The 27,886-nt window shown below is 41.5% G+C and overlaps 1 protein-coding gene across 1 annotated transcript; it reads left to right on the top strand.

The window, feature by feature from the left end:
• Positions 1–174: 174 nt before the first annotated feature.
• Positions 175–27,886, top strand: Snapc3 (small nuclear RNA activating complex polypeptide 3). Its single transcript, XM_057784095.1, has 10 exons — positions 175–490; positions 1,160–1,237; positions 8,895–8,979; positions 17,027–17,131; positions 17,938–18,087; positions 22,789–22,871; positions 23,870–24,034; positions 25,542–25,649; positions 26,820–27,277; positions 27,756–27,886. The coding sequence occupies exons 1-9, from the start codon at positions 189–191 to the stop codon at positions 26,965–26,967; spliced, it is 1,224 nt and encodes a 407-aa protein (XP_057640078.1). The 5' UTR covers positions 175–188; the 3' UTR covers positions 26,968–27,277; positions 27,756–27,886.

Below are 27,886 nucleotides of genomic sequence, written 5' to 3'. Positions count from 1 at the left end.
CAATACACCCAGCCCTGCCCCCAGCGACCGAGCCGCGCCCAGGCGGTGGCCGCGCCCTGCCGGGAAATGTAGTTTCTGAGGCCTGACTTGCGTAACTGTCCGCCGCCCGGGAGCCGCGCGCAACTACAAATCCCGTCACGCCCCGCGACACTCGCTCGTCAGATTTGCCGGAAGGGATCGCGGTTGACATGGCGGAGAACCCGCAGGGCGGCGGTGCGAGTTGTTCGCAGCACCCAGTCTCTAGTGCGAGCCACGGCAGCTTCCCAGAGTACGAGCTTCCGGAGCTGCACACCCGGGCGTTCCACGTGGGCGCCTTTGGGGAGCTGTGGCGCGGCCGGCTCGGGGCCCGGGATTTGTCGCTGAGCGAGCCGCAGGCAGTCGGGCAGCCTGCGGACCGAGGGGCGTCGGACAACAGCTTGGAGGATGCTGCGGTGGCCCGGGATCTGGGCTGCAGTCTGGAGGCGGCGGCAGAGCTGAGGGTCGTGTGCGGGTGAGTGCGCGGTCTCGGCGCTCAGCGTGGGTACGGCAGGGTGCAGCCTCGTCCCTGCGCTCCCCGGGGACTCTTCCGGGCGAGGGACAGTGGTTTAACCTTCATTCTCTCCCCCACCCCCACCCCCAAACCCTTTCCGGAAGGAGAAGAGGTGCCGGGGTCCAAAAGTACAGTTTATGAGGATAGATTCAGTAACGGGACACGGCAATTGCGTAAAAGACTTTGCTATTCTTTGATCTTGAAAACGCTTGTTGGAGTACCAGCGGTATATATCAGTGACATTTGGACAATGGAAGTGCGTGAGGCTGGAGAACACTTCATCAGAGCAGTGTTGAAGCCCGAATTAACCGTAGTCTCTAGTGGTAGTCGTTAATATGTTATTACTTAAATTTCTCCAAAATTACCTGGGGGTAGAAATATAAAACTTCTTTGTAATGGTTCTCCATTTGACAGTACTAACTCCTCAAATCCATCCTTTGAGTATAACGTCGGCACAAAAACCATTGTCTTGAATTCTGGCCTCCTTTGAGCCGCTCGCTGGATTTCATAAGACTTCTTAATTATTTAGTGATGTATTTAGGACAAGCTCTGACCCGCTGTTGAAAAATGCACAGCTGGTCATAAAATGTTGCTTTTCCTTTCTCCTCCTGACCCCTCCCTCTTTCTAAGCCTTGATAAACTGAGATGCCTCGAAGAAGATGAAGACCCAGAAGTCATCCCTGAGAACACTGATCTCGTGACTTTATGGTATGATTTTGTTTTGTCTTACGCTATGTGTTTTGGTGCTGGGGTGAAGCACAACCTATCACTAAACTACCGTGTTAGCCTTTGTGCTATTTATCTGAGCCTTTTTGGAATGGCCTTCTTTGGAAAGTGTAGTATTCACCACATTCCCACCACTTCAATTCAACCACTGAGTTTGGTGTCCCGGCTCATGACTGCAATTCCATCATTTAGGAAGCTGAGTCGGGAAGATGAATGCAAATTAGAGGCTAGCCTCGGTTACATAGTGAATTCAAGGACTGATTTTTGTTGTTTTTTAAACATTTGGACTCCCTTGCTTTAACCTTTTGAGTCTGGGGCACAGTTTTCCCACTGGTACATCAGTTTGTCGCTCCAAAAGTACCATTTTGCATAATCAGGGTGATTTTTTTTTTCTTGGTTTTTCAAGACAGTGTTTCTCTGTGTAGCTTTGGAACTTGTCCTGGAACTCACCCTGTAGCCCAGGCTGGCCTCAAACTTAGAGATCCTCCTGTCTCTCTGCCTCCTGAGTGCTGGGATTAAAGGCATGCGCCACCACTGACTGCCTGACAAGGGTGATATTTTTACATCTAAAATAAAACCTTATAAACACAAAACCTCTGATATACAATACATATTCAAATCCGTACTTATATTTAATATAGACTTAATCTGTTTAGATTTCGGAATGCAAGCTAAATAACTCAGGTAGTGTTTCTTGAAATACCCATGGTAAAGAGTCATTTGTAAGAAAGATGACATACACCTTTAATCCCAGGGAGGTGGAGGGAGGCAGGCAAATCCCTGTGAGTTTGAGGCCAGCCTGGTTTAGATAGTGAGTTCCAGGCCATCCATGGATATATGATGTCTCAAAAAAAGGAAAAAAAAAGAAAGAAAGGAAGGAGGGAGGGAGGGAGGGAGGAAGGAAGGAAGGAAAGAAGGAAGGAAGGAGCACCAGTTGTTCGTTTGTTTGGTTTTGGTTTTCAAGACGGATTCTCTGTAACAGGTCAAAGGTATGGACACCGCCGACAGGCTCACTAATTAATCTTAATAATCTTGTAAAATGGTCAACTTTTCAAAACAGCCTAAATCTATCTCTGTGTTTATCTTTTCCTAAAACTTTCTTCTGTCAATAACATAAAAATAAAAACAAAAATCTAGCAAGAGTGGCAGCTCACATTTGTAATCCCAATATTTGAGAGACAGAGGAATGAGGATTGCCAGAAAGTCAAGGTCAGCCTTGTTCCAGGCTATTTTAAGAACAGAAATCTAAAATTCCTTAATTATAAATTTTTGCCGCTCTGTTTCCCTTTCCTCCTCCTCCTCCTCCTCCTCCTCCTCCTCCTTTTTTCCTTTAGTTTTCTTGAGACAGGGTTTCTCTGTGTAGTTTTGGAGCCTGTCCTGGAACTTGTTCTGTAGACTAGGCCGGCGTTGAACTCACAGAGATCCTCCTGCCTCTGCCTCTCAAATGCTAGGACTAAAGGTGTGTGCCACACCACTTGGCCTGTATTCCTTTCTGATGAAGAAGCTTCTTGGCACACTCAGGCATTGGAGAGGGAAAGAAGACACATGTCAGAAATGGATTCTTGCTCTGTGCCATCCTCCTTGTCATAACAAGCTAAATAACTTGGCTTTAGTATTTAAGGGGTTTTTTTTTTCCTTTTTTAAAAGATGTATTCATTCTTATGCAGTGTCTTGCCTGTGTGAGGGTGCCAAATCCCCTGGAACTAGATGTACAGACAGTTGTGAGCTGCCATGTGGGTGCTGGGAATTGAATCTGGGTCTTCTGGAAGAGCAGCCAGTGCTTTTTAACTGCTAAGCCATTTCTCCACCTCTCAGTATTCAAATTTTTAACAACTTAAATCAAAGGGTTTTATTTTTATTATGTATTTATTTATTTTTGGTTTTTCGAAAAAAGGTTTCTCTGTAGCTTTGGTGCCTGTCCTGGAACTAGCTCTTGTAGACCAGGCTGGCCTCAAACTCACAGAGATCCACCTGCCTCTGCCTCTAAAGTGTTGGGATTAAAGGCGTGTACCACCACCACCAGGCAAAACAAAGGGTTTTAATTCATGAACTCAGAGAAGGAATTGTTAATACTAGATATGCTAATGGTAAAATTGTTTCCCAAAACATTTAACACCTTTATTGCATTTCACACATAACAATTTTAACTGCTGTATCTACCCATCCCCCTCGCTGGTATGGCCAAGCACTCTTTACTGCTCCAGCCATCTGGACCATTTAAAGGATTAAAAGAAACTGTAGAAGTTTTACAATAAAAAGAGAACCACAAAATTGGAAGGTCCATAACTCTCATCCTAAGACCCAAACCAGAAATGATATTTTTTTTTAAATATTTATTTATTTATTTGTTATGTATACAATAGTCTATCTGTGTGTATGCCTGCAGGCCAGAAGAGGGCATCAGACCTTATTACAGATGGTTGTGAGCCACCATGTGGTTGCTGGGAATTGAACTCAGGACCTTTGGAAGAGCAGGCAATGCTCTTAACCACTGAGCCATCTCTCCAGCCCCCCCAGAAATGATATTTTAAAATTAGATTTTGAGCCACCATTAGTGGCATTTCCCATCAAACCTGACAACTTTAGTTCAGTTCCTGGAATCCATATAGTGGAAGTAAGAGAATCTACTCTGGGCTGGAGAGATGGCTCAGAGGTTAAGTGTTCTTCTGAGGTCCTGAGTTCAATTCCCAGCAACCACATGGTGGCTCACAACCATCTGTGAAATCTGGTGCATTCTTCTGGCGGGCAGGCATACATGTAAACAGAACATTGTATACATAATAAATAAATTTAAAAAAAAAAAGAGAACCTACTCATAAATCCTCCTGTGACCTCCGTACATCTACCATAGCAAGAGCACACTTGCTTGCACACACACTAAACAAATAACTGTAAAAATAAAAATCAAACTTTAGACTGCTAGAATGACAGAAAAGCACCATTAAATTGGGCCTCTTCTAAACCAATCCCAAATATCACAGAAACACATTTAGGAAATGAGATTCCAAAGAGAACTTACTGCAGGAAATGACTGGTGATAGGTAATTTAAGGTAGATATAAGCGCAATAAACCTGGGACTCATCACAGACAGTGAGAAGAAACTGATAGAGTGCTTTTATGGCAGAAGCACAGTAAATACCAAAAGACAGCCTGTGACTTTGGAGAAAAGTATTTACTACAAAGAGCCAGGTATAGGACAAAATTACTCCATGGGAAAATGAGGGGAAGAGATATGAGCCAATAGTTTACATTTAAATTTTTAAGAATGGTGATGTGGGTATGTGGACCACAGTTACAACCCCTTCCAGTCCTGGCTGAAATGCTGAAGTGGAAGGGTCACTGCAAGTCCCAGGCAAGCTTAGACCACAAATTAGACCCTGTCTCAAAAGACCCCAGAACAAGATGCACTTGGTAGCAAACACTTGCAGAGTATGCGTAAGGCACTGGCTTTGACCTCCTGTTCCAAAGTCAAAACAAAACTGAAACACTGGTTTGCCCTGACTACCTTAGGGCATAACAGCAGCAAGGAGAATGTAACCACAACAATGAGGAGTCAAGAATGCCACACATTTTAGGTCTCACTAAGCTTTCCCATTCCCTCGCTTCCTACCACTGCCCTTGCAGACAGCCAACCTCTCTATACATGTTGTTTCCATTTATCTCCTTTAGCAGTCTGAGTTCAATTAGGAGGAGAAGCAGAACAGCCACTCTAATGGAGAAAGCTTAATCTAAAGAACTGTTAGCTTCAAAGCTGAGCGTAGTAGTATATGCTTGTAATATCAGCACTTAGGTGCAGGAGACAGGAAGATTACTCCAACTTTGAAACCAGCTGGACTATACGGAAAACTCTCCAGTTTAAAAAACAAAACAAGCAAAAAAAAAAAATGTTAAGAAAGATTGGAGAAATGGCATCTTGACAGAAACAATAACGGAAATATGAGTATATGGAAGAACGGATGTTAGGAATGTCCTATACTTCAGGCTGAGAGGATGCAGGAGGAGGGTCTTTCTTCCCCAAGAATAGGACCCTTGAGAGAGGGCCTGCCTGTGTTTCCTGGGGGGCAATGATGTTACTGTGGTGGAGCGCCACCCTGAGTGTGCCAGGGAAAGCGGCAAGGAAGACCTCCGGGCCTCGGTGCTGTGGACTGCAGTGCACTGTGGGAGCTGAGCATTGGTGTGGTGGAGGCCGTGTACACTTTAGGATGCTAGCTGGCACGTCTCTCATGGGCTACATACATACAGGGTTTCTCCATTGTTTTTTATTTACAGAGTTAATGAGTGCCAGCTGGCAAACGAAAAATATCTAAAACGTGAAGGTTCGTTCCTACAGAACAGGTAGAAACATGTCTATTTGTAGGTAAGAACCAATGGGCTGGACCCAGCTAACCTTTCTTCCAGGGTTACCATATGCTGTGTGGCTTTGCTGTCTTCATTCATTACTATGTCTCGGAAGTTACTGATTTCAATCTTCATTATAGCTTCATTATTTATTCTACCGTGTGGATTTCCCACAGTGTGTTAAATACTCTCCTACATATATGTATTTAAGATACTACAAATATTTTGCAGACTGGATGTGGTAGCTCACATCTGTAACCCTACACTTAGGAGGCTAGCAGACAGACTATGAATGAAAGGTTACCCTGGTCTAGTGAGACCCCACCAAAAAAACAGTAAATTAAGCAGGGCAGTGGTGGCGCACGCCTTTAATCCCAGCACTCAGGAGGCAGAGGCAGGCGGATCTCTGAGTTTGAGGTCAGCCTAGTCTACTGAAGAAGTTCCAGGACAACCAGTACCAGGGCTGTTACATAGAGAAACCCTGTCTTGAAAAACCAAAATAAATAAGTAAATAAAACTTAAAGAGTGAACAGCTACTGAAGAACAGCACTAATGACTGCCCTTTGGGTTACACTCACGCGCGTGCACACACACACAAAAATGTATGCCTGCGTATGAGTACAAAAGCCCAAAATAGGATACAAAAACTAGCAAATGTATGACAGCATTAAGGAGGACACAGAGAACTGGCTCAGAGCCGCATGCTGGTGGTGATGTACGGCTGAAGGAAGAACTACTCACCTGTTGGTACTTAACACAGACTGTAGTGTGGCAGCTTGGAAACTGATTGATTACTGGACTTGAACCGATAACCGGTGCCAGTCCTCAGAGCCATCCTTCTCACAGTGATGAGTCTTGTGGGTTTGGGGTTTGGAGTGTCCAAGTAGAAGACTTGAGAGCTGGCTCAGTCAGGAGGGTGCTTGCATGGCAACTGAATCGTATCCCTAGCCCCTGCTGTGGAAGAGGTAGTGCTGCACATCTAACCCTACAGCAGTGAGGCAGAGACATGGGGAGCCCAAGAACAGTACAACAGAAGTGGCTTAAGGGTTAAGAACATTGGCTGTTTTTCCAGAAGACCTGGGTTCAATTCCCAGCACCCACATGGTAGTGCACAAACATCTGTAATTCCATTTCCAGGAAATCTGATGTTCTCTTTTGGCTTCCAAGAGCACCAGACACTCAGGTGGTATACAGACTGACATGTAGGCAAAACATTCATATACATAAAATAATGATAATTAAAAAATAATAAGGGGAACCCAGATATGGTAATGTATGCCTTTAATTCTAGCACTGAGATGGTAGTTCAGGGCCATCATGGTGTACAAGTTCCAGGCTAGCAGGGCTATATAGTAAGATCCTATTACAATAAATAAGTAAATTAATTAAAATAAAATAAAGGAACATGATAAAGACATCCAATGTCAACCTTTGACCTCCATTTACACACACACACACATAAAAGTATATATGTAAACTTAGGTTTTTTTAATACATAACGGAGGCACAGAAAATATAGCTACTTGTCCATACATGGGTTAACAGACATACATTATTTTGCCTGTCTCAGCTAAAAGGTGTAGAAGCACTAACTCTAGTAATCAAAACACAATATCTAGATACTGGCTTCTAAATTTGTCTCCCAAGTTGGGCATGATGGTGTAATCTGTAATCCAATGATTGGAAGTTGGAGGCAAGAGAATCAGAGCTCAGGGTCCTCCCTTGCTTGATAGTGAGTTCAAGAACAGATCGGGCTACAAGAAACCTTGTTTAAAAATAAACAAAAAATTCCTCTCCGGTAAAGGAACTCGGGCTCCTAGAAGAGTTAATGCCAGGGTTTGCATAGGAAAAGTAGAGCATGAGTTTTGAATGTCCATGTTTCCAAAAACTAAGGAACACACACCTTCCTCCCCTACCAAAAATAATAAAAGATCAGAGCCTGTTGAATGTTTGGGGTTCCTCATAACCAAAGCTAGGACAATTTGAGCAACAAATAATATTAGATTTTTAACCCGTGGAATAAAATGAGTGTGAGTAGAGTTTGTACTAGCAGAAGTTAGCAAAGAAGCCAGGCGGTGGTGGTGCTCGCTCACCTTTAATCCCAGCATTTGGGAGACAGAAGCAGGCAGATCTCTGTGAGTTCAAGACCAGCCTGGTCTACTAGAGCTAGTTCTAGGACAAGATCCAAAGCTACAGAGAAACCCTGTCTTGAAAAACCTAAAAAAGAAAAACAAATGAGTGAAGAAAAGCCATGTTAGTTTGCAATAGAATTCCAGTGGGGGAAAATCATTAGGTATGTGCCACAGTAAATAATGTTGGGGGGGGGGGGAATGAGTGCATAAAGAAGCAGCATTGCATGGTCTCAAAGAACCTCTCTCCAAATCTCTACCTGTTGCACAGGAAATAAGTACTGTTCTGTGGGGCACTGAGCAAGCAGAATTGATGCGAGCATCATTAATAACGCTATATGTTAGTACCGGACTCTTGGACTGGGCTGCCCCAAGAATAGTGCCATCAGTCTTGCAACGTTCTTGACAAGATGCTGTTTATTCCAGTCCAAGGAAACTGTAGTCACCTAAATTAAAGGGCATTGTGTAAACTGACTCACTGACACTCTTCTGCAGTGTCAGAATCATGAAGATGAGGAGAGACTGAGAAACGAACAAGCATAAAGGGTGAAAGAAAAAACATCATGTAGGATCCTAGATAGGAGTCTGGAACAGGGGAGGAAAAAGCCAGCCCTAAATTAAAGGTTGCGTGCAATCTGGAAGCCATCAGTAGCTAATAGTCATTGTGCGGAGGTTAATTCCTGCTTGTGATTTTGTGATCCCAGAAGACACTGGAAGGAGGAAGCTGTGGAGAGAGACATAAGGGAAACAGTCTTGTGCTATTTTTGTGATTCAGTCTAAAAGTAGTGTAAAATATTAAGATTGGAGCTGGTTAGTGTGACTCAGTAGTACAGTGCTTGCATAGTATATGTGAAACTTTGGGTTTGATTCTTATCCCTGCTAAAACAACAGTAAAAAAAAGGCCTAGAGATTGCTCAGTGGTTAGAAACACTTACTGCTCCTCCAGAAAACCTGAGTTCAATTCCTGGTACCTACATAGGAGCTCACAAATCTGTAATTCCAGTTCCAAGGAATCTGATGTCCTCTTCTGTCCTCTGTGGGCACCAGGTACACATGTGCACAGACACACATGCATGCAAACACACAAATAAAATAAAAATCTTTTTTTAAAAGATATTTTAAATATTCAGGAAAGCATGTTGACTGTTTTGTTTTCATGTGTCCATGTCAGTGTTAGGAAGGGGCTCTTGGACTATCGAGAAGAGAACATCACAATAGATCGCGCCTGTAGACAAGAAACATTTGCTTATGAAATGGTAAGTCTCACCTTTCCACCCCTTTCTGCTCTGAGACAGTAAGCTGAGAATGTCACTGACTGTTAGTCACCAAGAGCTAATTAGAGCGCGTTCCCCATGGAGCTGAAAGGACCACACTTTGACTCTACCTCTCTGCCTGACTTCTGCTTTAGTTTGTTCTTACTGTCAGTATCCGGCCAAATTTATGCCTGTTTACCACTCTGTTCCTGGAACCTTTTGTTCTGCTCCTAATTTTACTTTAACCATATTTTTTTTGGAACGGGAGCAGATTCCTGTAGATGAGGTTAACCTTGAACTCTCAAAGATTAACCTGCCTCTATCTCCTAAGTGTGGTATTGAAGGCACGTACCAGCACGCTCAGCTTTTAAAACTATAGATTTAATCTATTGCTTCCTGTGTGAAACTCTAAGACAAAGTGAAAGTGACTGAGTTTGAGGTCAAGCCTGGTGTCTGTAGCAAGTTCTAGGCTAACCAAGACACACAGTAAGACCCTGTCTCAAAAAGCAATCAAAAAGTAACAAAGACTAGCCAGATGTGGTGGTTTACACTTTTAATCCCAGCATTTGGGAGGCAGAGGCAGGTGGATCTTTTAAGTTCGAGGCCAGCCTGGTCTACAGAGCAAGTTCCAGAACAGCAAGAGAAACCCTGTCTTGAAAATCCAAGTGGGGAGGGACATTCACAAAGATGTTCACTGATCATCACTTCCAGGACCAGACATTCTGTACCCGGTAAGAAATGACTTAGTCTCCTTTCGTTGGTAACCCTGGTCTGTCTGAAATTGCTAGTCTATGTACATATTCACATACGTGGAATTCCATGATAGTTTTCTTTCTGTATGGTTTAGCATAAAGTTTAAAGTTTCTTCCATGTTGTAGCATATGTTAGAACTTCATTTCTTTCTATGGCCAAATGAAATCTTTTGTTACATGGATGCACCACATTCTATTACTTAGTCCGCTGTTAGCTTTTAAGTTGTTCCCACCTTTTGTTTTTTTTTGTTGTTTGTTTTTTGTTTTTTTTTTTTTCCGAGACAGGGTTTCTCCGTAGCTTTTTGGTTCCTGTCCTGGAACTAGCTCTGTAGACCAGGCTGGCCTCGAACTCCCAGAGATCCGCCTGCCTCTGCCTCCCGAGTGCTGGGATTAAAGGCGTGCGCCACCACTGCCCGGCCCACCTTTTGGTTATTGTGAATAATACTGAAGTATAAGTAAGTGTTTGAGTTCTGTTTTCAGTTCTTTTCGTGATACAGCTGGGGTGGAGTTGCTAGGCACTATAGTGATTGCTTAAAATTTTATAGACATGTGATAATTCTGCATTAGTTCTATTGTCTCCCATAAAAAAGGTGCATTTTGTACCTACTAGTAATTCATGAATCTTAGTTTCTTCAGATCCTTTTCAATTCATACATTGTTTAGAATAACCACCTTAGTAGACACCTATCTTATTTTATAATTTTATTTTTGATTTGTCCTTTCCTAATGATTAATGATGGTAAGCATTTTTTATATAATTATTGGTATATTTTCTTTGAAAAACATCTATTCTAAACTCTAATTTCTTTTGTTTTTTGGGTTTTTTTGTTTGTTTTTTGGTTTTTTGAGACTGGATTTCTCTGTAGCTTTGGAGTCTGTACTTGAACTCACTCTGTAGATCAGGCTGACTTTGAACTCACAGAGTCTGTCTCTGCCTCCTGAGTGCTGGGATTAAAGGCACTTCGGTAGGATTTGCTGAAGGAGTGGAGACAGGGGGATCATGAGTTCAAGGCCAGCCTGGGCTATTCTAATTCTTTACCAATTAGAGTATATTGTCTTGTTAATGGATATTTTGAATGCTAGGCTTTAGCCTATTTATGATTTAAAAATATCTTCTCTCATTCTCTAGATTATCTTTTTCACTCTTCTGATGTTTTCAGGTTTTAAAACTTTGATTCATTTTGATTTTTTTTAACATTAAAAAGAAAGCTATTTTATGTTTGGGGATTATGCCTGCATGTAGGTCTGTACAGCACCCGTGTGTCTGGTGCCCATGGAGGCCAGAGAGGATGCTAAATCTTTTGGAACCATAGTTAAAGATGGTTGTGAACCCTATGTGGATACTGGAAACCAAACCCAGGTTCTCTTAAAAAAGAAATGCTCTTAACTGCTGAGCCGTCTTTCCAGCCCCATTTTGAATTAGTTTTAATATGTGATGTAAAATAAAGGCCAACTTCATTCTTTCATACATAGTAGTACAAACCAGCACACAGACTGCAGCCAGGTAGGGGTATGGTACAGAGCACCCTTGCCCCCTAAAAGCATAATTTTTAAATTGTTTGTCTGTGTTTGCTTTTATTTTGTTGAGACCTCAGGGTCTCAACTGTGTAGCTCTGGCTAGCCTGGAACTTACTATGTAGAGCGGGCTGGTCTTGAACTGAGAGATCTGCCCACCTCTGCCTTTGGTCCTGGGATCAAAGGTGTATGCTACTCCACTGGCACTCAAAATAATATAAAATTATAAATGTTACACAGAAGCTAGTCAAGGTTTCTCTAGCACTGGCTAATACAGAACATGATGAAGACACTTTAGAAACAAACCTCAGAAAAGGGTGACAGCCTCTCTCCCTCTCCTCCACTCCCTCCTTCCACTCCTTCTCTAATTTTTTTTTTTTTTTTTGATTTTCGAGACATGGTTTCTCCGTAGTCTAATTTCTTTCTAGGAAGCAGGAAACACTAAGTGGTCCCTTTCTGAGCAGTCAGGAAGTGAATAGAGATGGGTGGATTTGGTCTAGGCTGAGTGCTAGCCTGCAATGCCAGGCCAAGGCTCAGATCCCCAGTGCTAGGGATAGTATATCTCACTAGAATGCCATCTTGATTTGGTCACATATGATAAAAAAGATAAATGTTTAAGGTTGTCCTCCATGTACAGGCTTCTCTTAAGAGTATCCAGTATGCTGCCCTTCACTGTCTCCCTTGTGTACCTTTTCCTACGGTTGGCTTATAAGTGGGTTTTGTTTTAAATTCTGATTGTGTATATTTGTGTGCCCGAGTGGGAATTTATGAACATGCCTGCAGTGCCCATGGATGCCAGAAGAGGACTTTGGGTCCCCTGAAGCTAGATTCATGGGCAGTTCTAAGCTGCCCTACATGGGTGCTGTAACCCAAACTCAGGTCCTCTGCAACAGCAGTACATACTCTTAACCTCTGAATTGCCTCTTCAGCCCATTGGTTTGTTTTTTGAGAAGGGTCTCCCTGTATAGCCCAGGCTGGCTTCAGACTTTAAAACCTTCCTGTCCCAGTCATCCCTGTCCCCACATTGATGGGGTAACAGGCATAAACCACTGTGCGTGGCTGTACTATTGAATTTCTAAGATTGTCAAGCATTTGGAATTTTCAGTTTTCCTTATTATTGATTTCTAGGGTTATTGAATTGTGGTCAGAACTACTTTGTATGGTTTTAGTTCCTTTAAGTCTAGAATGGCTCATGTGCTCCTGAGAAGGCTACTGCTGGTTGCAGTCCTGCAATTTTTGTCTTTGTTTTTCGTGTTCAGTTCGTTCTTCCACTGCCTAATGAATTCCACTCCACACTGTCTGAGTTCATTCTTGTAAGAAAAATATCAAAGTCCAGAATCATTTGGTTCTTTTTTTTAAAAAATATTTATTTATTTATTATGTATACAATATTCTGTCTGTGTGTATGCCTGAAGGCCAGAAGAGGGCACCAGACCCCATTACAGATGGTTGTGAGCCACCATGTGGTTGCTGGGAATTGAACTCAGGACCTTTGGAAGAACAGGCAATGCTCTTAACCTCTGAGCCATCTCTCCAGCCCGCTTTTTTTAAAACTCTATCAGCTTTTTTTCGCATATATTTTAGGATCCTTTTGCTCTTTGTAATTATGTGTCTCACTACTGTATAGCACCTTTTTTTAAAAATATTTATTTATTATGTATACAATATTTTGTCTGTGTGTATGCCTGCAGACCAGAAGAGGGCACCAGACCCCATTATAGATGGTTGTGAGCCACCATGTGGTTGCTGGGAATTGAACTCGGGACCTTTGGGTAAGCAGACAATGCTCTTAACCTCTGAGCCATCTCTCCAGCCCCTTGTATAGCACCTTTTATCAACATATAATACCCTGTCTCATAATCTCTCTTAAACCTTGTTTAAGATTAAGAGAGACAGTAAAACAGCTTCCAACAGTTTTTTGGTTTTTCAAGGCAGGGTTTCTCTGTGACTTTGGAGCCTTCCCTGGAACTAGCTCTTGTAGACCAGGCTGGCCTCGAACTCACAGAGATCCAACTGTCTCTGCCTCTCAAGTGCTGGGATTAAAGGCGTGCGCCACCACAGCCTGATGCTTCCAACAGTTTTCTTTTTTTATGATTTGCATGGACTATCTTCTACCCTTTTACTTTCAACATGTTTCTATCGTAGTATCTAAAATGAGTCTCCTGTAAACAACATACAGCTGAATAAAGTTTTTGCAATCCAGTCTGTCAGCCTGCCCTTTCAATAGGAGCATCCATTTACAGGTACACTGGTTACTGGTAAAAAAAAAACAAAAAAAGGACTTCTAGCCGGGCAGTGGTGGCGCACACCTTTAATCCCAGCACTTGGGAGGTAGAAGCAGGTGGATCTCTGTGAGTTCGAGGCCAGCCTCACAGAGTTCCAGAACAGCCAGGGCTGTTATATAGAGAAACCCTGTCTCGAAGCAGGGAAAGAAAAGAGCTTCTGTTATTCAGGTCTTTGGTTGTCCTTTGTCCTCTGTTCTTTCACTCTTTCCTTACTTTAGATACTGATTTTTGTTGTATATAGTTTGATGCCCACCTCCCTCCTTTTCTGCCGTTATTGAAATACCTTGTCAGTGGTTACCGTGTGTGGCTCCAAGCCACCGCCTTTTCACTGCTGTGTACCTCAGCGTCTGCTCTTCCTTCATCGCTAATAGTTTTGGTAGATACAGAATTCTGGGTGACTGTTTTCTTTCGTGGTTTGAAGTGTGTCATCTGACTTGTTTCTTGTCTTTTCTGAAGAGAAATCTGCTGTTAAAACAGTTGAGGAACCTGATTTCCTGTAGTTAAGTAATTGGTTTCTGTTGGTTCACTGACCATATTTATGGCAGCTGGCTCAGCATCTTATTTTATTTGCTTTTATTCAATAGACTTTTATTTATATGTGAGTCATTAAAACATTTTTTCATTGTATTCAGAGAGATGCGTGAGACTGTTGGGCAGGAGGTACATACACCATGTCTATACACCTGCCACAGCATTCTGTGGTCAGAGGACAACTTAGAGGACTCAGTTCTCTTCTTCCCTGGAAGGGTTCCTAATATCAAGAACTCAGGTTGCCAGGCTTGGCAACAGACTCTTTACCTGCTGAGCCATCTGCTAGACCTCATTAATTACCTTTAATTTTTTCAAGATGCTGTGTAGCTCTGGCTGTCCTGGAAGTCACTTTGTAGAACATGCTGGGCAGAGAGATGCCAGAGAGAACGTACAGAATCTGCCTGCCTCTGCCTCTTGAGCGCTGGGTTTAAAGGTGTGGCTTCCTAATTTAACTCTTTAACTAGTAATTTCAATGATTGAGTTTCCTTGAGGTCAGTTAATATAAAATTCCTACTTTCCTGTAAATGAGCCATATTTTCCTGTTCCATGCCTGAGTTTTTGTTGAAAACTATACATTATTGTTATGCTCTTTCCAGACTGTTTTGCTATGTGCATAGTCATGCATAATTCTATTCAGTTACCTCTGTGTTTATCAGTGACCTAAATGTCTGGCTTCAAAAATTAAAAACAAACAAACAAAAAAAAAAACCTATAAGAAAGGTTACATAAATACTCCAATAGGTGGCTCTCCCAGGTACTGCCTACAGGGCCAGTCAAGACCAGCACACCAAAACACAACCCTACATTTTAAGGACAGGGTCTCTGCTTGTCTGCCCTGGCGCTGCCCTCCTGTTGTTTAGGAACTCAGCTGCTATCTCACATCTGCAGTGGGGTGGAGGGAATAGTGAGAAGTATTGGTTTGCATATACTGCTTAGTTGCAGAATACAATCAGCTTCTCCCTTCTTCAAACACTCCTGCATGTGGGAATCACTTTCCAGACTTCCAAAGTAATTTATTTCATTTTATCTTCTCAGCCTAATGGCTCCTTCTGTAGAGAGAACTTCCTACTCTGCATGATATCACTCCCACTTCTTAAAAACAAAAATATTTATTAGTTTATGTGTATGTTTGCATACCTGGATGTACAAATGTAACACCACATGGAGGGCAAAAGAGGGCATCAGATCCCCTGGAACTGCAGTTACAGGTGTTGTCTACCAGTGTGGATGCTGGAGCCTAAACCTGGGACCTCAGCAGAGCACTCACTGATCTTACCATCAAGCCATCTCCTCAGCCCTGATTCACACTAATTTTTTTTTTCTTTTGGTTTTTCAAGACAGGGTTTCTCTGTGGTTTTGGAGCCTGTCCTGGAACTAGCTCTTGTAGACCAGGCTGGCCTCGAACTTACAGAGATCCACCTGTCTTTGCCTCCCGAGTGCTGGGATTAAAGGCGTGCGCCACCACCGCGCAGCTGTTTTCACTAATTTTTTTTAATATTTATTTATTATGTATACAATGTTCTGTCTGTGTGTATGCCTGTAGGCCAGAAGAGGGCACCAGATCTCATTACAGATGGTTGTGAGTCACTATGTGGGTTGCTGGGAATTGAATTCAGGACCTCTGGAAGAGCAGTCAGTGCTCTTAACCTTCGAGCCATCTCTCCAGCCCATGTTCTCACTAATTTTTAAAACAAAACTGTTGTACTTTAGTGGCCCCTAACTATTAAGCACATATAAAACAATATGGTATATTAAAGATAATATATATTTGCAATCCTGAGTAGATTGCTGAACCTCAAGCTTTCTCTTAAAACTGATTTTAGGGAGCCCACCAAGGCCAGCTGGTCTGGGACTGAATAAGCATGGGTTGAAACTGGACTCTCTGAGCATGGCCGACAATGAAGGCTGATGAGAAGCCAAGGACAATGGCACTAGGTTTCGATCATAATACATGAACTGGCTTTGTGGGAGCTTAGCCTGTTTAGACACTCACCTTCCTGGACATAGATAGAAAACCTTCGTCTTCCTGCAGGGCAGGGAATTTGGACTGCTCTTCAGTATCGAGAGGGAGGGGGAATGGTGTGGGGGGAGGAGAAGAGGAGTGGGGATAGGGGGAGGGGAGTGGGGGGAGGTGGCAATATTTGGGAGGAGGAGAGGGAAATGGGAAACGGGGAGAAGGTGGAAATTTTAATTAAAAAAGAATAAAAATAAAAATAAAAAAATTTAAAGAAAACACAGTGTACATAAAAAACTGATTTTATAAGCATATTAAAGGCTGTAAACAAGGAGTAGTGATGAGAAATGCCTTTCAGAACAGCAATTGGCTAATATTCCTGTTTATCATTGGTTGTTAAGCATATAACACCAAATGTCTTCTTACATGTTTTATGTGCCCATTCCCAAAAAACAGTCTGTAAAAAGTATTCTGTTATTACAGTAGGTGAAGCTGAGCATAAGGAGACAAACCATTCCTCACTTGGAATTGGCCATCTGTTGTAATAAGGGGCGCATGGGCTGTGTCCCCGGCACCCAGCTGCCCGCATGGCTAGCTTATGCCCCCAAATAATTACACGGAAACTGTATTCTTTTAATCACTGCCTGGCCCATTAGTTCCAGCCTCTTATTGGCTAGCTCTTACATATTGATCTAACCCATTTCTAATATTCTGTATAGTACCACGAGCTGGCTTACCAGGGAGATCTTAACCTGTGTCTGTCTGGAGTGGGAGAATCATGGCGACTCCCTGACTCGGCTTCTTTCTCCCAGCATTCTGTCTGTTTACTCCACCCACCTAAGGGCTGGCCTATAAATGGGCCAAGGCAGTTTCTTTATTAAATGAAAGTAACTCCTCCATCAGCCATCAAACCCAAGGCTGACTGGAGCCCTCACTAGGGGTTCTGCATTGCATTGTCTCTTAGCTGAGTTACAGTGACTGATTTCAATCAAGGTCTTGTTTTCTTTCTTCAGGAATCTCATGCACTTGGGAAAAAACCTAAAAATCCAGAAGACATGATCGAAGAAGGGGAGCTCATCTTATCTGTGAACATCTTATACCCTGTTATATTTAATAAGGTCAGTAGTGAAACCTGGTTTTGTTTGAGTATTAGGGGTAGAACCTAGGCCCGCAAGCATACTTGGCAAGCACTTTACCATGGGGATACCACCAGTCCCTAAAAGGAACTTTAACAAGGTATTTAATTATTTGAGTTCTAACGCAGGTTTCAAAATAAATGTTAGCATATACAGTCTGACATCTTACTTTTTAGGACTGACAAGGTGTATTTGTTTTAATAAGAAATGTTCCCCTGGGTAGTGGTGGTACATGCCTTTAATCCCAGCACTTGGGAGGCAGAGGCAGGTGGATCCCTGTGAGTTCGAGGTTAGCCTGGTCTACAGAGTGAGTTCCAGGACAGGCTCCAAAGCTACAGAGAAACCCTGTCTCAAAAAAAAAAACAAACAAAAAATTATATCCAGCACCTTGTGCATGGTAGATATATACTTTACCACTAAGCCAACTTTGGTAGGTTGGTCTTCTAATTAATGGATATGAAATATACAAATACAGAAACTAAGAAAATACAGAGTGCCAACTTATGAATGTGATTTGTTTTCAGTACTATAAATCAAACTCAGAAGCTTGTGCATACTAGGCAAGTGATGACTACCGAACCTTGTCCAGTCTAACGGGGTAGGTTTAATAAAGATACCTTTAATCCCAGTACTCAGGTCACTCTCTGAGTTCAAGGACACCCAGGGCTACACAGAGAAAAACCCTGATTCAAGTGGGGGAAAGTAGTAACTTGATTTAGATGAGGTCTTGGTGGGATTTGTGGTTATCTGGATTTTATAATGAACACTTAATTATTGTTTGACTTCAGCACAAAGAACACAAGCCATACCAGACAGTGTTGGTACTGGGCAGTCAGAAGCTAACCGAACTGCGGGATTCAATTTGCTGTGTCAGCGACCTCCAGATTGGTGGAGAATTCAGTAGCACTCCAGACCAAGCCCCGGAGCATATCAGCAAAGTAAGGTGACCTTTCCCTTCCCCCTTAAAAGAAGAAAACAGTAAGCAAAGGAAACAGTAATTGCTGCAGCAGGGTCATGAGTGTTGATTGTCTCATTGTTCTTGTGACTGACTGAGGTGCCGCCATGTCTTCTTTTCCTTCCCTCCAGCCTTTTAGAGGCGGTATCTGTGTTCCTCGGTGCTCGCCATTTCCAGCTGGTCTGGGATGTCCTTACTTCTGAGCTAATACTGACCAGCTAGCTGTCTGGCCTCTTTTTTTCTTTTCTTTTTTCTTACAGTCAGACTTCACCATGGCTTCCTTTTTCATTTGTTTTTATTTAGTGCTAACGAAGCATTCTCCACTGAGTTACAACCCTGGCCTTATTGTTGCTTTGATTTTGTTCTTCATCCTTTCCTGTTTAAAATGCTGTAAGGTTTTCAGCCCACCTTAACTACCTCAAGGAAGAGTCTGGAGTTCGCTAAGAGCCTGTCATTTGCACTCCTTCACTGCTTGTAGGAGCAATAAGTACACAAGCCAATATCAGACAAGGAGATGTGGAAAGTTGATCTTTGCTGGCCTTTCCTGATAAGGGCACTCTTCATGAGACAGAAATGCCCCGAGTACCTCTTGGAGAGGAGCGAATTATCAGGTGGGCTGCCAAAAACATTTTCAGAAGTAAGGGAGGGCTTACCTAAACAATGACCTAATATCGCTGAATTCTCAAGACAAGAGATTCTGTTGCTTGGTGCCGCCTTGGCAGAGAAGCCAGGGTTGACTTGCCCGCTGAGGAGAGCATCTCTGCAGGCACATAAAATGACACCTGAGACAAGTCGGGTGAAGCTGGAACTTGGAGAAGGATCAAAAGTCAGTCTTTTCCCACCAGCCATGTACATTTTATTTCTTTGATTTTTGAGCTCCATGTTAGCATCCCATGTGGCTTCACATACTGAATTTGTGTGTCTGTCTTCCATGTGTTCCATTTTCCTGTTTTGAGTATCATGGTATGGCAGAAGCATTTTACCGTGCATCTGGGGGGTTTCACAGTCACATTTCCAGACTCGATTCCAGGCTTTGTGTCTATTACAGTGCCTAGTATATCCTGGTGCAGTTTCCATCTGTTTGCCCTATAAACCACCATCTTCTAGTGACTGACATGGAAATCAGCATCATAGCTCAGGCAGAGATTACACTGAATGTCTGTGGTTATGTTGAAGATGGTTTTAACATATGTAAACTCTTCCAAATTGTCCTGTCAGTGCTTGGGGAGATATCTGCCATGATAAAGAGAAACAAATGGAATTTTAAGGAAATGTTTTGTTTTTTTCTCAAGGAAGAAAGCACTGGTCTTTTGCAGGCTTTCTTAACCCAGCAGAAAAGGAAGGTATAAGTATAAATTAATTTAACATGAGTTGGGCATGGTGGTACACTCAGGAGGCAGAGGCAGGCAGATCTCTGTCAGTTCAAGGCCGGCCTGGTCTACATAGCAAATTCCAGAACAGTTGGGGCTACATGGAGATTTTTTTCTTTGAAAACAAGAGGGCAAAAAGAATTGATGTGAAAAATCTAAACTCACCTTCTGTAGCAATCTGTCACACTGGTCAGAGCTGTTTGAATCAGCTGTGCCGGTCATTCCTAGTCAGCAGGACTAGTCAGTTTATAGAATTTGCACCTTGGTGCTAAACCCTTCAGTTTTCTAAGCAGGAACTAAACAGTTTGTCTTATTACATTTTTAAAAATTTGTATGGGTGTTTTCCCTACATGTCTGTACCACATGTATGCAATGCCTGAGCGAGCCAGAAGAGGGCACTGGATCTAGAACCTGGAATTAGGGATGCTTGTATGCTCCCATGTGGGTTGTGAGCTGGTATGTGGGTGCTGGGGATGAAGCCCAGTTTCTCTGGAACAGCAATTGCTCAGAACCACTAACTATCCCTCTAAATACTGCCTTATTTAATGATATCTACAGCCATGCTGCCACATTCTTTCTGCTTTTGTCTACTAAATAATAGCCTGATCGTGTAGAAGTTATGTGCCCAGAATATGCTGGCCTTGGAAAGAAACAGCAGTCATGAGTTCAGCAAGCAGTGGTGGAGGCTGAAGTCAGATCCATGTTTTTCCCCTCCAAACCCCTGCTTCTAGCTGTGGATGGCTATCTGGTAATGAGGCCCTGAGAAACAGTGTGATTAAACTTCACCAGCAGGCTTCTAGCACAGGGCTTTATTTATCTGTTCAGAAATCTGCTTCATTTGTCTCTTCTTCTTCAGCGATGTTTTAGAATCCTATGAAGTTTAAAAGCATTTAGAAGGACAGATAACAATAAATGAGGTATTAACTGAACCTAGCATCTTTTTGTTGTTGTTACTGGGTTTTTGTTTTGGTTTTGGTTTGGTTTTTTTGAGATAGGGTCTCTCTGCATAGCATAGCCCTGGCTGTCCTGGAACTCATTCTGTAGACCAGGCTGACCTTGAATTCACAGAGATCCACCTGTTTTTGCCTCCCAAGTGGTGAGATTAAAGGTGTGTGCCATCATGGCTTGGCTCGAGCCTAACAATTTATGAGCCTTAAAAAAACTATTTCATTGACATTTGTATTTTGCAGTGTTGTTGGGGTTCTTTTCCCCTCATTTGTAAGGGTTCAAGCATATAATCAATACAGAGAATAGGTGAACCTCATGTGTTCATTACCTATGTTCAGTATTCTCAGCTTTTTCCCAAAATTATTCTGTGTTGTGTACACCAAAGAAAAGTGAAAATAAGTCCTCGGGTTGATGATTCGGTGGCTCCCCAGCGTGTGCCCCACTGGCAGTTGTGGACGAGGTGTGCAGGGCCTGAAGTTTGTGCAATGAGTCATTGCCAGTGTGCCAGAACTCGGATAAAATTCCAGTGTATTTAAGTCCCTATAACTTTAAAGTGGAAAAGAATTTGCTGATATTTGGGTTTTTTTTATTATAATTGTTTTTAGAATGGAACTGTATTTTTAAAACAAATGTGTAGACAGTGCTAGTATTTTCTGATCAAGTATCAAATATATTGTCTTCCTATGTGTCCTGCTGGCTTGGAACTCGTGGTTCTTCTACTCCGATTTCACTAGTGCTGGGATTAAATCTGTGTTACCTGTCTGTGCAGCGAGGAGAGGTTATTAACAGGTAACTTTTGGTGGAAGCCATTCTTGCTCTTTTAGAGTTCTCTTTGTAAATAAATAAGCAATAATGTGAGAAGGCATTAAGTTGCTCAAGTCACTTCTGAAGTTTTATTCAAGTGTTATATGATGAACAAAATTGTATGCATACCAAACTTTGTTTCCAAAATGAAACAAAATAGCTGGGCTATGGTGGCGCACGCCTTTAATCCCAGCACTTGGGAGGCAGAGGCAGGTGGATCTCTGTGAGTTCGAGACCAGCCTGGTCTACAAGAGCTAGTTCCAGGACAGGCTCCAAAACCACAGAGAAACCCTGTCTCGAAAAAACAACAACAACAACAACAAAAAAAAAAAAAAAAAAAAAAAAAAGAAGAAACAAAATAAAGGCACTATTCATTGTTTTAGGACATTAGTTGGCTGTTTGTTTTAAGGCAGGGTCTCACTGTGTAACATAGGCTGATCCAGAACTCACTATGTAGCCGAGGCTGGCGTCAAACTCACAGCAGTCCTCTGAATGATGGAATTATATGTCATTTAATCACAGCATTTATGAGGCAGTGGCAGGTGGATTTGAGTTCCAGGACAGCCAGGTGTATAGAGTGAGTTCCAGGACAGCAAGAGCTACAGAGAAACCTTGTCTCGAAAAAATAAAGAAAATTTTTACTTGTGTATGTTTGTAGGCAAGTTCTGTCCATGTGTGGAGGTCCACAGACCAACTGTGAGAATGGGTTTTCTTTCTACCTTGAGGGCCCAGGGATCAAACTTAGGTCCCTCAGGCTTGGCAGCAGTCACTTTACTTCCCAGGCCATCTCACTGGCCCTTGAAGCTTTATTTTATATTTTAGTTTACAGTTCTGAGTGCTTCAGAAGCATACATTGGACAGGTTTGTGTTGAAGCTGCCAGCCGGGACATTAGATACAGTGTACCCTGAGGATTCGGTGCCTGCTGTAGTGAGGATCATGGCCACCCCTTAGAGCCTCAGAATTGAGGCCATTTGTGCCTATTACTGTGTTACGTGGGGCAAGACTGATTAAGAACAGAAATCCTGGTAGTGTATGCCTTTAATCTCAGCACTCAGGAGGCAGGTCAGGTGGATCTCTGAATTGGAAGCCCGCCTGATCTACAGACTGATAGGACAGCCAAGATAATACAGAGAAATTCTGTTCCCAAAAAATAGACATCCATGCTCTAAGAGTTATTGAAAATAGGAAAGTTTTATATATAAAAGAACTGAAAAACAACTAAGAGATCTTTGTCGTTATTACCACCAAAGCTGTGACTGTCGAGTTTCTAGTTCTGATACAGAAATAATTGTCAGCTGCACCTAGGAAGTGAGCAGTGAGGCTGACTAGAATCAGTTTAGTTACCTTTCTTGAGTCTCACTATGATTAAAACAGCAAAAGGGTAAAATTGAAAAGAGCCTCTCTCTTGTGTGGGGTTTTATTGAGGAGTGACAGCTTATGGCAGCAGAGAGGGGCCCCAAACATGAGTTGCTGGGTATTCTTGTGATTTTATGGTGTACAGATTTTGAATACTTAAATTGTTACAACTGGATTTTATTAAATACCATCTGTTTTCTTGCAGGACCTATACAAATCAGCCTTTTTTTATTTTGAAGGAACCTTTTACAATGACAAAAGGTACCCAGAATGTAGAGACTTAAGCAGGTACTACTCCCAAAAATCTTCTCAAAGTCTTTGTGTTTTGTTTTCTGTTGATTGTCCTTTTGAGAAAGTCCTGGATGGCCTGAACCTAATGATCCTCCTGCCTCTGCTTCCCTAAGTGCTGACATTAAAAATGTGAACCAACACACCTAACTATACAGTGTTTCTGTATGTAACTCTGGCTGTCCTAGAACTCGCTCTGCAGACCAGGCTGGCCTCGAACTCAAGAGATCCATCTGCCTCTGCTTCCCAAATGCTAAGTAGGGTTAAATTCGTGCACTGCTGCCACCACCAGCTAGCACCTTAATTAGCACTTGAAACTAAGAAATAGTAACATTCTAATCTCAGTATATGCTAAATATGTAAAAACAACCAAAAACCCTGTTGTCAAAAATAAAGTGAGGACAAAATGTGGCATTGTTATACATTTTTTGTTTGTTCTACAAGTGGTACATATCCTAAAAACAGCATCCTAAAAAACTGGTCCTTACTGAGATGAAAAGGGCAGAAGTGACTCTAACTTTAAGGCCATCCTGGTCTACATAGTGAGTTCCAGGAGAGCCAGACTCTGTCTCAAAGCAACAAAAACCCAAGACTAAAGAAGAGCTGTTACTCAGACGGATAAAAAGTTCAGTATCTAATCCTCTCTACACCCCTACTCCCCTTAAACATTTCTCACTCTTGGAACTTAGGTGTATGCTTGTACCATGGCACAAGTTTGAGCAGAGGAAAACTGATAGGAGTTAATCTTCTCCTTCCGGTGGGGATCCTGGGGACTGAACCCAGGTCATCAGGTTTGGTGACCAATGCTGTTACCTACTAGTCCAAATTCACTGTTCTTTTAATCCAAGAATTCACAAACCACCATTATCTTCCCTTCTAGATGGCAACGATCCATTTAATAAGGAGGCCAAATTGTATGAAACATTGCAGGTATACTCTTTTCTTTCCTGTTCAAGTTTTAATAATAATGCTTTATCCTTATCTTTCCCCCAAAACAGAACTATTATAGAATGGTCAGAGTCCCATGATCGAGGATATGGAAAATTTCAGACCGCTAGAATGGAAGATTTCACATTTAATGACTTGAATATTAAACTTGGCTTTCCTTACTTATACTGTCACCAGGGAGACTGCGAACATGTTGTTGTTATTACAGACATAAGGTATGTGGCATCACTTGGAGAATATTTTATCTTAAAAAGTGCCATTAATTGGGGGTGGGGAGGAGGACACATGCTATTCAGCAAGAGTGTGAAGGTCAAGACAACTAGCAGGAAGTCTGTTGTCCTTCTACCATGTGCTTGGGGCCCTGGGAATTGGACTGAAGTCATCAAGCTCAGAAGCAAGCATGTTTACCTACTACTTTTCTGTCTCCTTACAAAAGGTTAAGTAGCTTTAAGAGAAATTCAGTGAATTAAAGAATTCTCCCTGTGGCTTGGCCTGGGAGCAGTAAGCATCTGCTTTCCATGCAGTGGGAAGCCGGCACACCCTGTTAATTTTTCTGAAAATCTAGTAGATGTGGCCTATTACCCCAGTACTTGGGAGGCAGAGACAAACAGATTTCTGTGAATTCCAGGTCAGCCAGAGCTATTTAATAAAAAGAAACTGTCTATAAATCAAAACTATGTATTAGAAAACCTATTAAAAAAAGTATTTATTGGAGCATTAAAATTCCATATTTTTAAGTATCTAAATTTAATTGAAATAGTGATTCTATAGTGGGAAGTTGAGTAAATTCCAAAAAAATGAATAGTTTAGAATTGAGGTGTTTGAAGAAATGGCTTGATGGATAAGACCAGTTCAAATATGAAAAGCCAGGATTGGCCTTGTACACCTGTAACTCTAGTGCTGTGGCGGGCAATGACAGAAGATCACTGGGGCTTCCTGCCTGCCAGCCTAGTTCTACTGAGAGGCCCTGTCTCAGGGCAGTAAGGCAGAGAGTAGTGGTGCAGAGTATCTCATGTCCTTTTCAGGTACCTACATGCACATAAGTACCATACAACACCCACAGGCTGCTCTTCCAGCACTCACAAGATGACCACAACCATCCATGTCAGGAACCCAGCAGAGCTGAGATTAAACCTAGTTTGTAAATTTTACAACTAATAGATCTTTAGGGTTTATGACTTACCCAGCACCATGCTGCTGGTTAGTGGCACTTACATTTTGTAGTTCTGACATTTAACATTAAAATCATAATTCATGTCATTCAAGGATCCAAATCTTTTATTTTTCATAATGAGAAAGTCATGTAGTAAGAGCCAGGTAATCTAAGCAAGGTATCACTGGGCAGCCTTGCTTATACTGTGTTCCACAAATAACAGTGTGGTGTTAGAATATGATGAAATACATAAAAAAATAATTACATGCAGACTAGACTGTCACAGCATGTTATCATAAAGGGAATTGAGAAATTGATTTCTGAAAAGCATGTTGGGCAAAGTGTCCAGCACAGGTGGCTATAGTCTTGCCCTATAGTAAGCTGGGCAAGACTTAGAACTAAGTTACATCCCCAGTAATGAGATTAGGTACAAGCTGTTTAATCCAAGGTAAGAAATCAGTTTACTGAAATCTTTTGTGAACAAAATATAGAAGGCTCAAACTATGTTCCTAATGTTGGGGAGCAGGTATAGCATTTGTGTTTCACATAATCTGCTTTCCTTGTGAAAGGCTTGCGCATCACGATGACTGCTTGGATAGAACACTTTATCCCCTTCTTACCAAGAAGCATTGGCTGTGGACCAGAAAATGTTTTGTTTGCAAGATGTATACAGCTAGGTGAGTGACAGCTTTCTTTCCTTTAAAGGTACTGGTTTTCACTTTCAGCACTTCAGATACCTGTTAATCAGAGCCAAAAATTTTGGCCTATTTAGGGAAACAGTTGAGAATTTAGTATCTTCAGTTTGCTTTGGATTCCCTATCAAAGTATTTTTCTAAAGGATCATTAGGAAAATAGAAATCAGTTACCAAAATGAAAATCCAGGGGTTGGTTTTTCAGAACATCAGAAAAAAATTAAACTAAAATGATAAATTTAAGAGAAGCTTAGAAACAGAAATTTCATGTGATCAGTGACACAGCATGAAATAATCTCAGGTGAACATTGTCCCTATACTGTGTATAGACCAAACTGTAATATTTTTATCTTCAACCTAGATTAAAATCCTTACACCCCCTAAACTAACCAATTTTGTTAAAATAAGAATGATGTAGAACATTATGGCCCCCGTGCAGGGATCATATGCAAATTCAAGTGTTTCTCTATTTTGATGGCAAAGTAAGGTAACCTATCATCTCCAATTATTTGATACATTGTAGAGTAACTAGAAGACATGGTCACTACGTGTAGAAACGCCATGCTCTATACTATTTGTACGTCTGCCTTGCTTTAAAATAAATATCTGCGTATGTGGGCACATATCTATAATCCCAGCACTCTGAAAGCCAGCCCGGATTACATAACTTAAGGAAGTCTTCTGGGGTCTCTAAAATGTAGATCTATTAATTTCCCAAGGTGATTATTAGAAAACAAGTGAGTTACTTAAAGGACAGGAGCTCTCGTAAATGTGTGTGCTGCTGATGGTTTGCATAAGCGGCAATCTTAAACAGTTCTGCAGCATTTCCTGGTGTATGTCCCTACTGTGTTGGTATAGCTTGTTGAAGCAGTAGTGAGAATGTTTTTTATGTATTGCTACAGAGCAGTGGTTCACAACCATCTGAAAACTATGATCCTTTAATAGTTTCTCATGATGTGGTGACCCCAACCATAAAATTTATTTTTGTTGATACTTCATAACTGTAATTTTCCTACTATTATGAATTATAATGTAAATATGTGATATGTAATCTCTGTTGAGAATTGCTGTTATAGGCCATAAGTCATAGAATATTAAAGCATAAAAAAAAAATCCCAGCTATAATATAACATATACTTTTTTTTTAAACTACAGATGGGTGACAAACAACGACACCTTTGCACCAGAGGATCCATGTTTCTTTTGTGATGTCTGTTTCAGAATGCTGCATTATGATTCTGAAGGCAACAAACTAGGGGAATTCCTTGCTTATCCTTATGTTGACCCAGGAACCTTTAATTAGTACCACCAATATATAATATACAAAGTTTAGTTAATATATTTCATACTTATTATTACAGTGGTTTTTTTTCTTGTGGCTTTTTACTTATGTTGTTTATGTTACTGAGATGTAGAAATACTTTTTTGTATTCTGAATATATAAACATTGTTGGAAACCAGCTTTTGATTCTTGTCTCTGACTCCTATGCATTCTTACCCGAATGGATTTTGCTAATGGTAGAATGCAGCTGACAATACATCAAGTCTAGTAGTCCTTTAAAGAAATCTGTGAAGGACATGAGAGCTACACCTCCTACTACGAAGCTTCCAAGGTAAAAGACCCTTCAAGTATCTGCAGTAAGGAGAAACTAAACGCAGAAAATTAGGAGTAGCTACAATTTCATTTTAGGCTCCTGTGGTATTTTTTAAGATAGACACTAGGCTACAATGAATCTAAAAAGATTTAGTTATGCCCATAGTATTATTTAAAGTGAAGCCTGTTTCTTGAAATCACAAATGTTTAAACTGTCATGGCTAAAGAAAATAGCGGATTTTACATTACCATGGCTCACTTAATCCTCATAATTTTGAGCATGTGAAAATCAGTAGGGAAAGTTTTCCAGCTTAGTGCCTCCATTTTTTGTCCCCTTGCTGTAAAATCGTAATGACATTTCTCATTCTAAGATACAGAAGAAAGAAAACTGCTAAACTATCAAAATATTTTGTGGAAACTTTTGGGGTAGAAAATAAACTTTGTAATATTATAAAATAGACATTTAACTTTAACTTTATTAACTTTCTCTGTCCTAGGTTTAACTTAAATTCACTGAATCTTCTCCAGATGGCTAAGAACAGATCAGTAAACCAGAGACCTACACATCTGTTTAAAGATTGTGAAGCATGTTTCATGGACTTAAATGCACAAATACAATTATGGCAAC

Source organism: Chionomys nivalis, chromosome 11 (assembly GCF_950005125.1).
Source record: "Chionomys nivalis chromosome 11, mChiNiv1.1, whole genome shotgun sequence".
NCBI classification, from domain to species: Eukaryota; Metazoa; Chordata; class Mammalia; order Rodentia; family Cricetidae; genus Chionomys; species Chionomys nivalis.
Note: the sequence above shows the minus strand (reverse complement) of the source record. Positions and strands in the feature narration are given on the sequence as shown.

Excerpts from the sequence above, each read along its gene's own strand:
- Snapc3 (XM_057784095.1), top strand. The coding sequence starts at position 189 with ATGGCGGAGAACCCGCAGGGCGGCGGTGCGAGTTGTTCGCAGCACCCA. Across the intron at positions 17,132-17,937 it reads ACCCTGTTATATTTAATAAG|CACAAAGAACACAAGCCATA; the intron begins GTCAGTAGTGAA and ends GTTTGACTTCAG. Across the intron at positions 18,088-22,788 it reads CCCCGGAGCATATCAGCAAA|GACCTATACAAATCAGCCTT; the intron begins GTAAGGTGACCT and ends GTTTTCTTGCAG.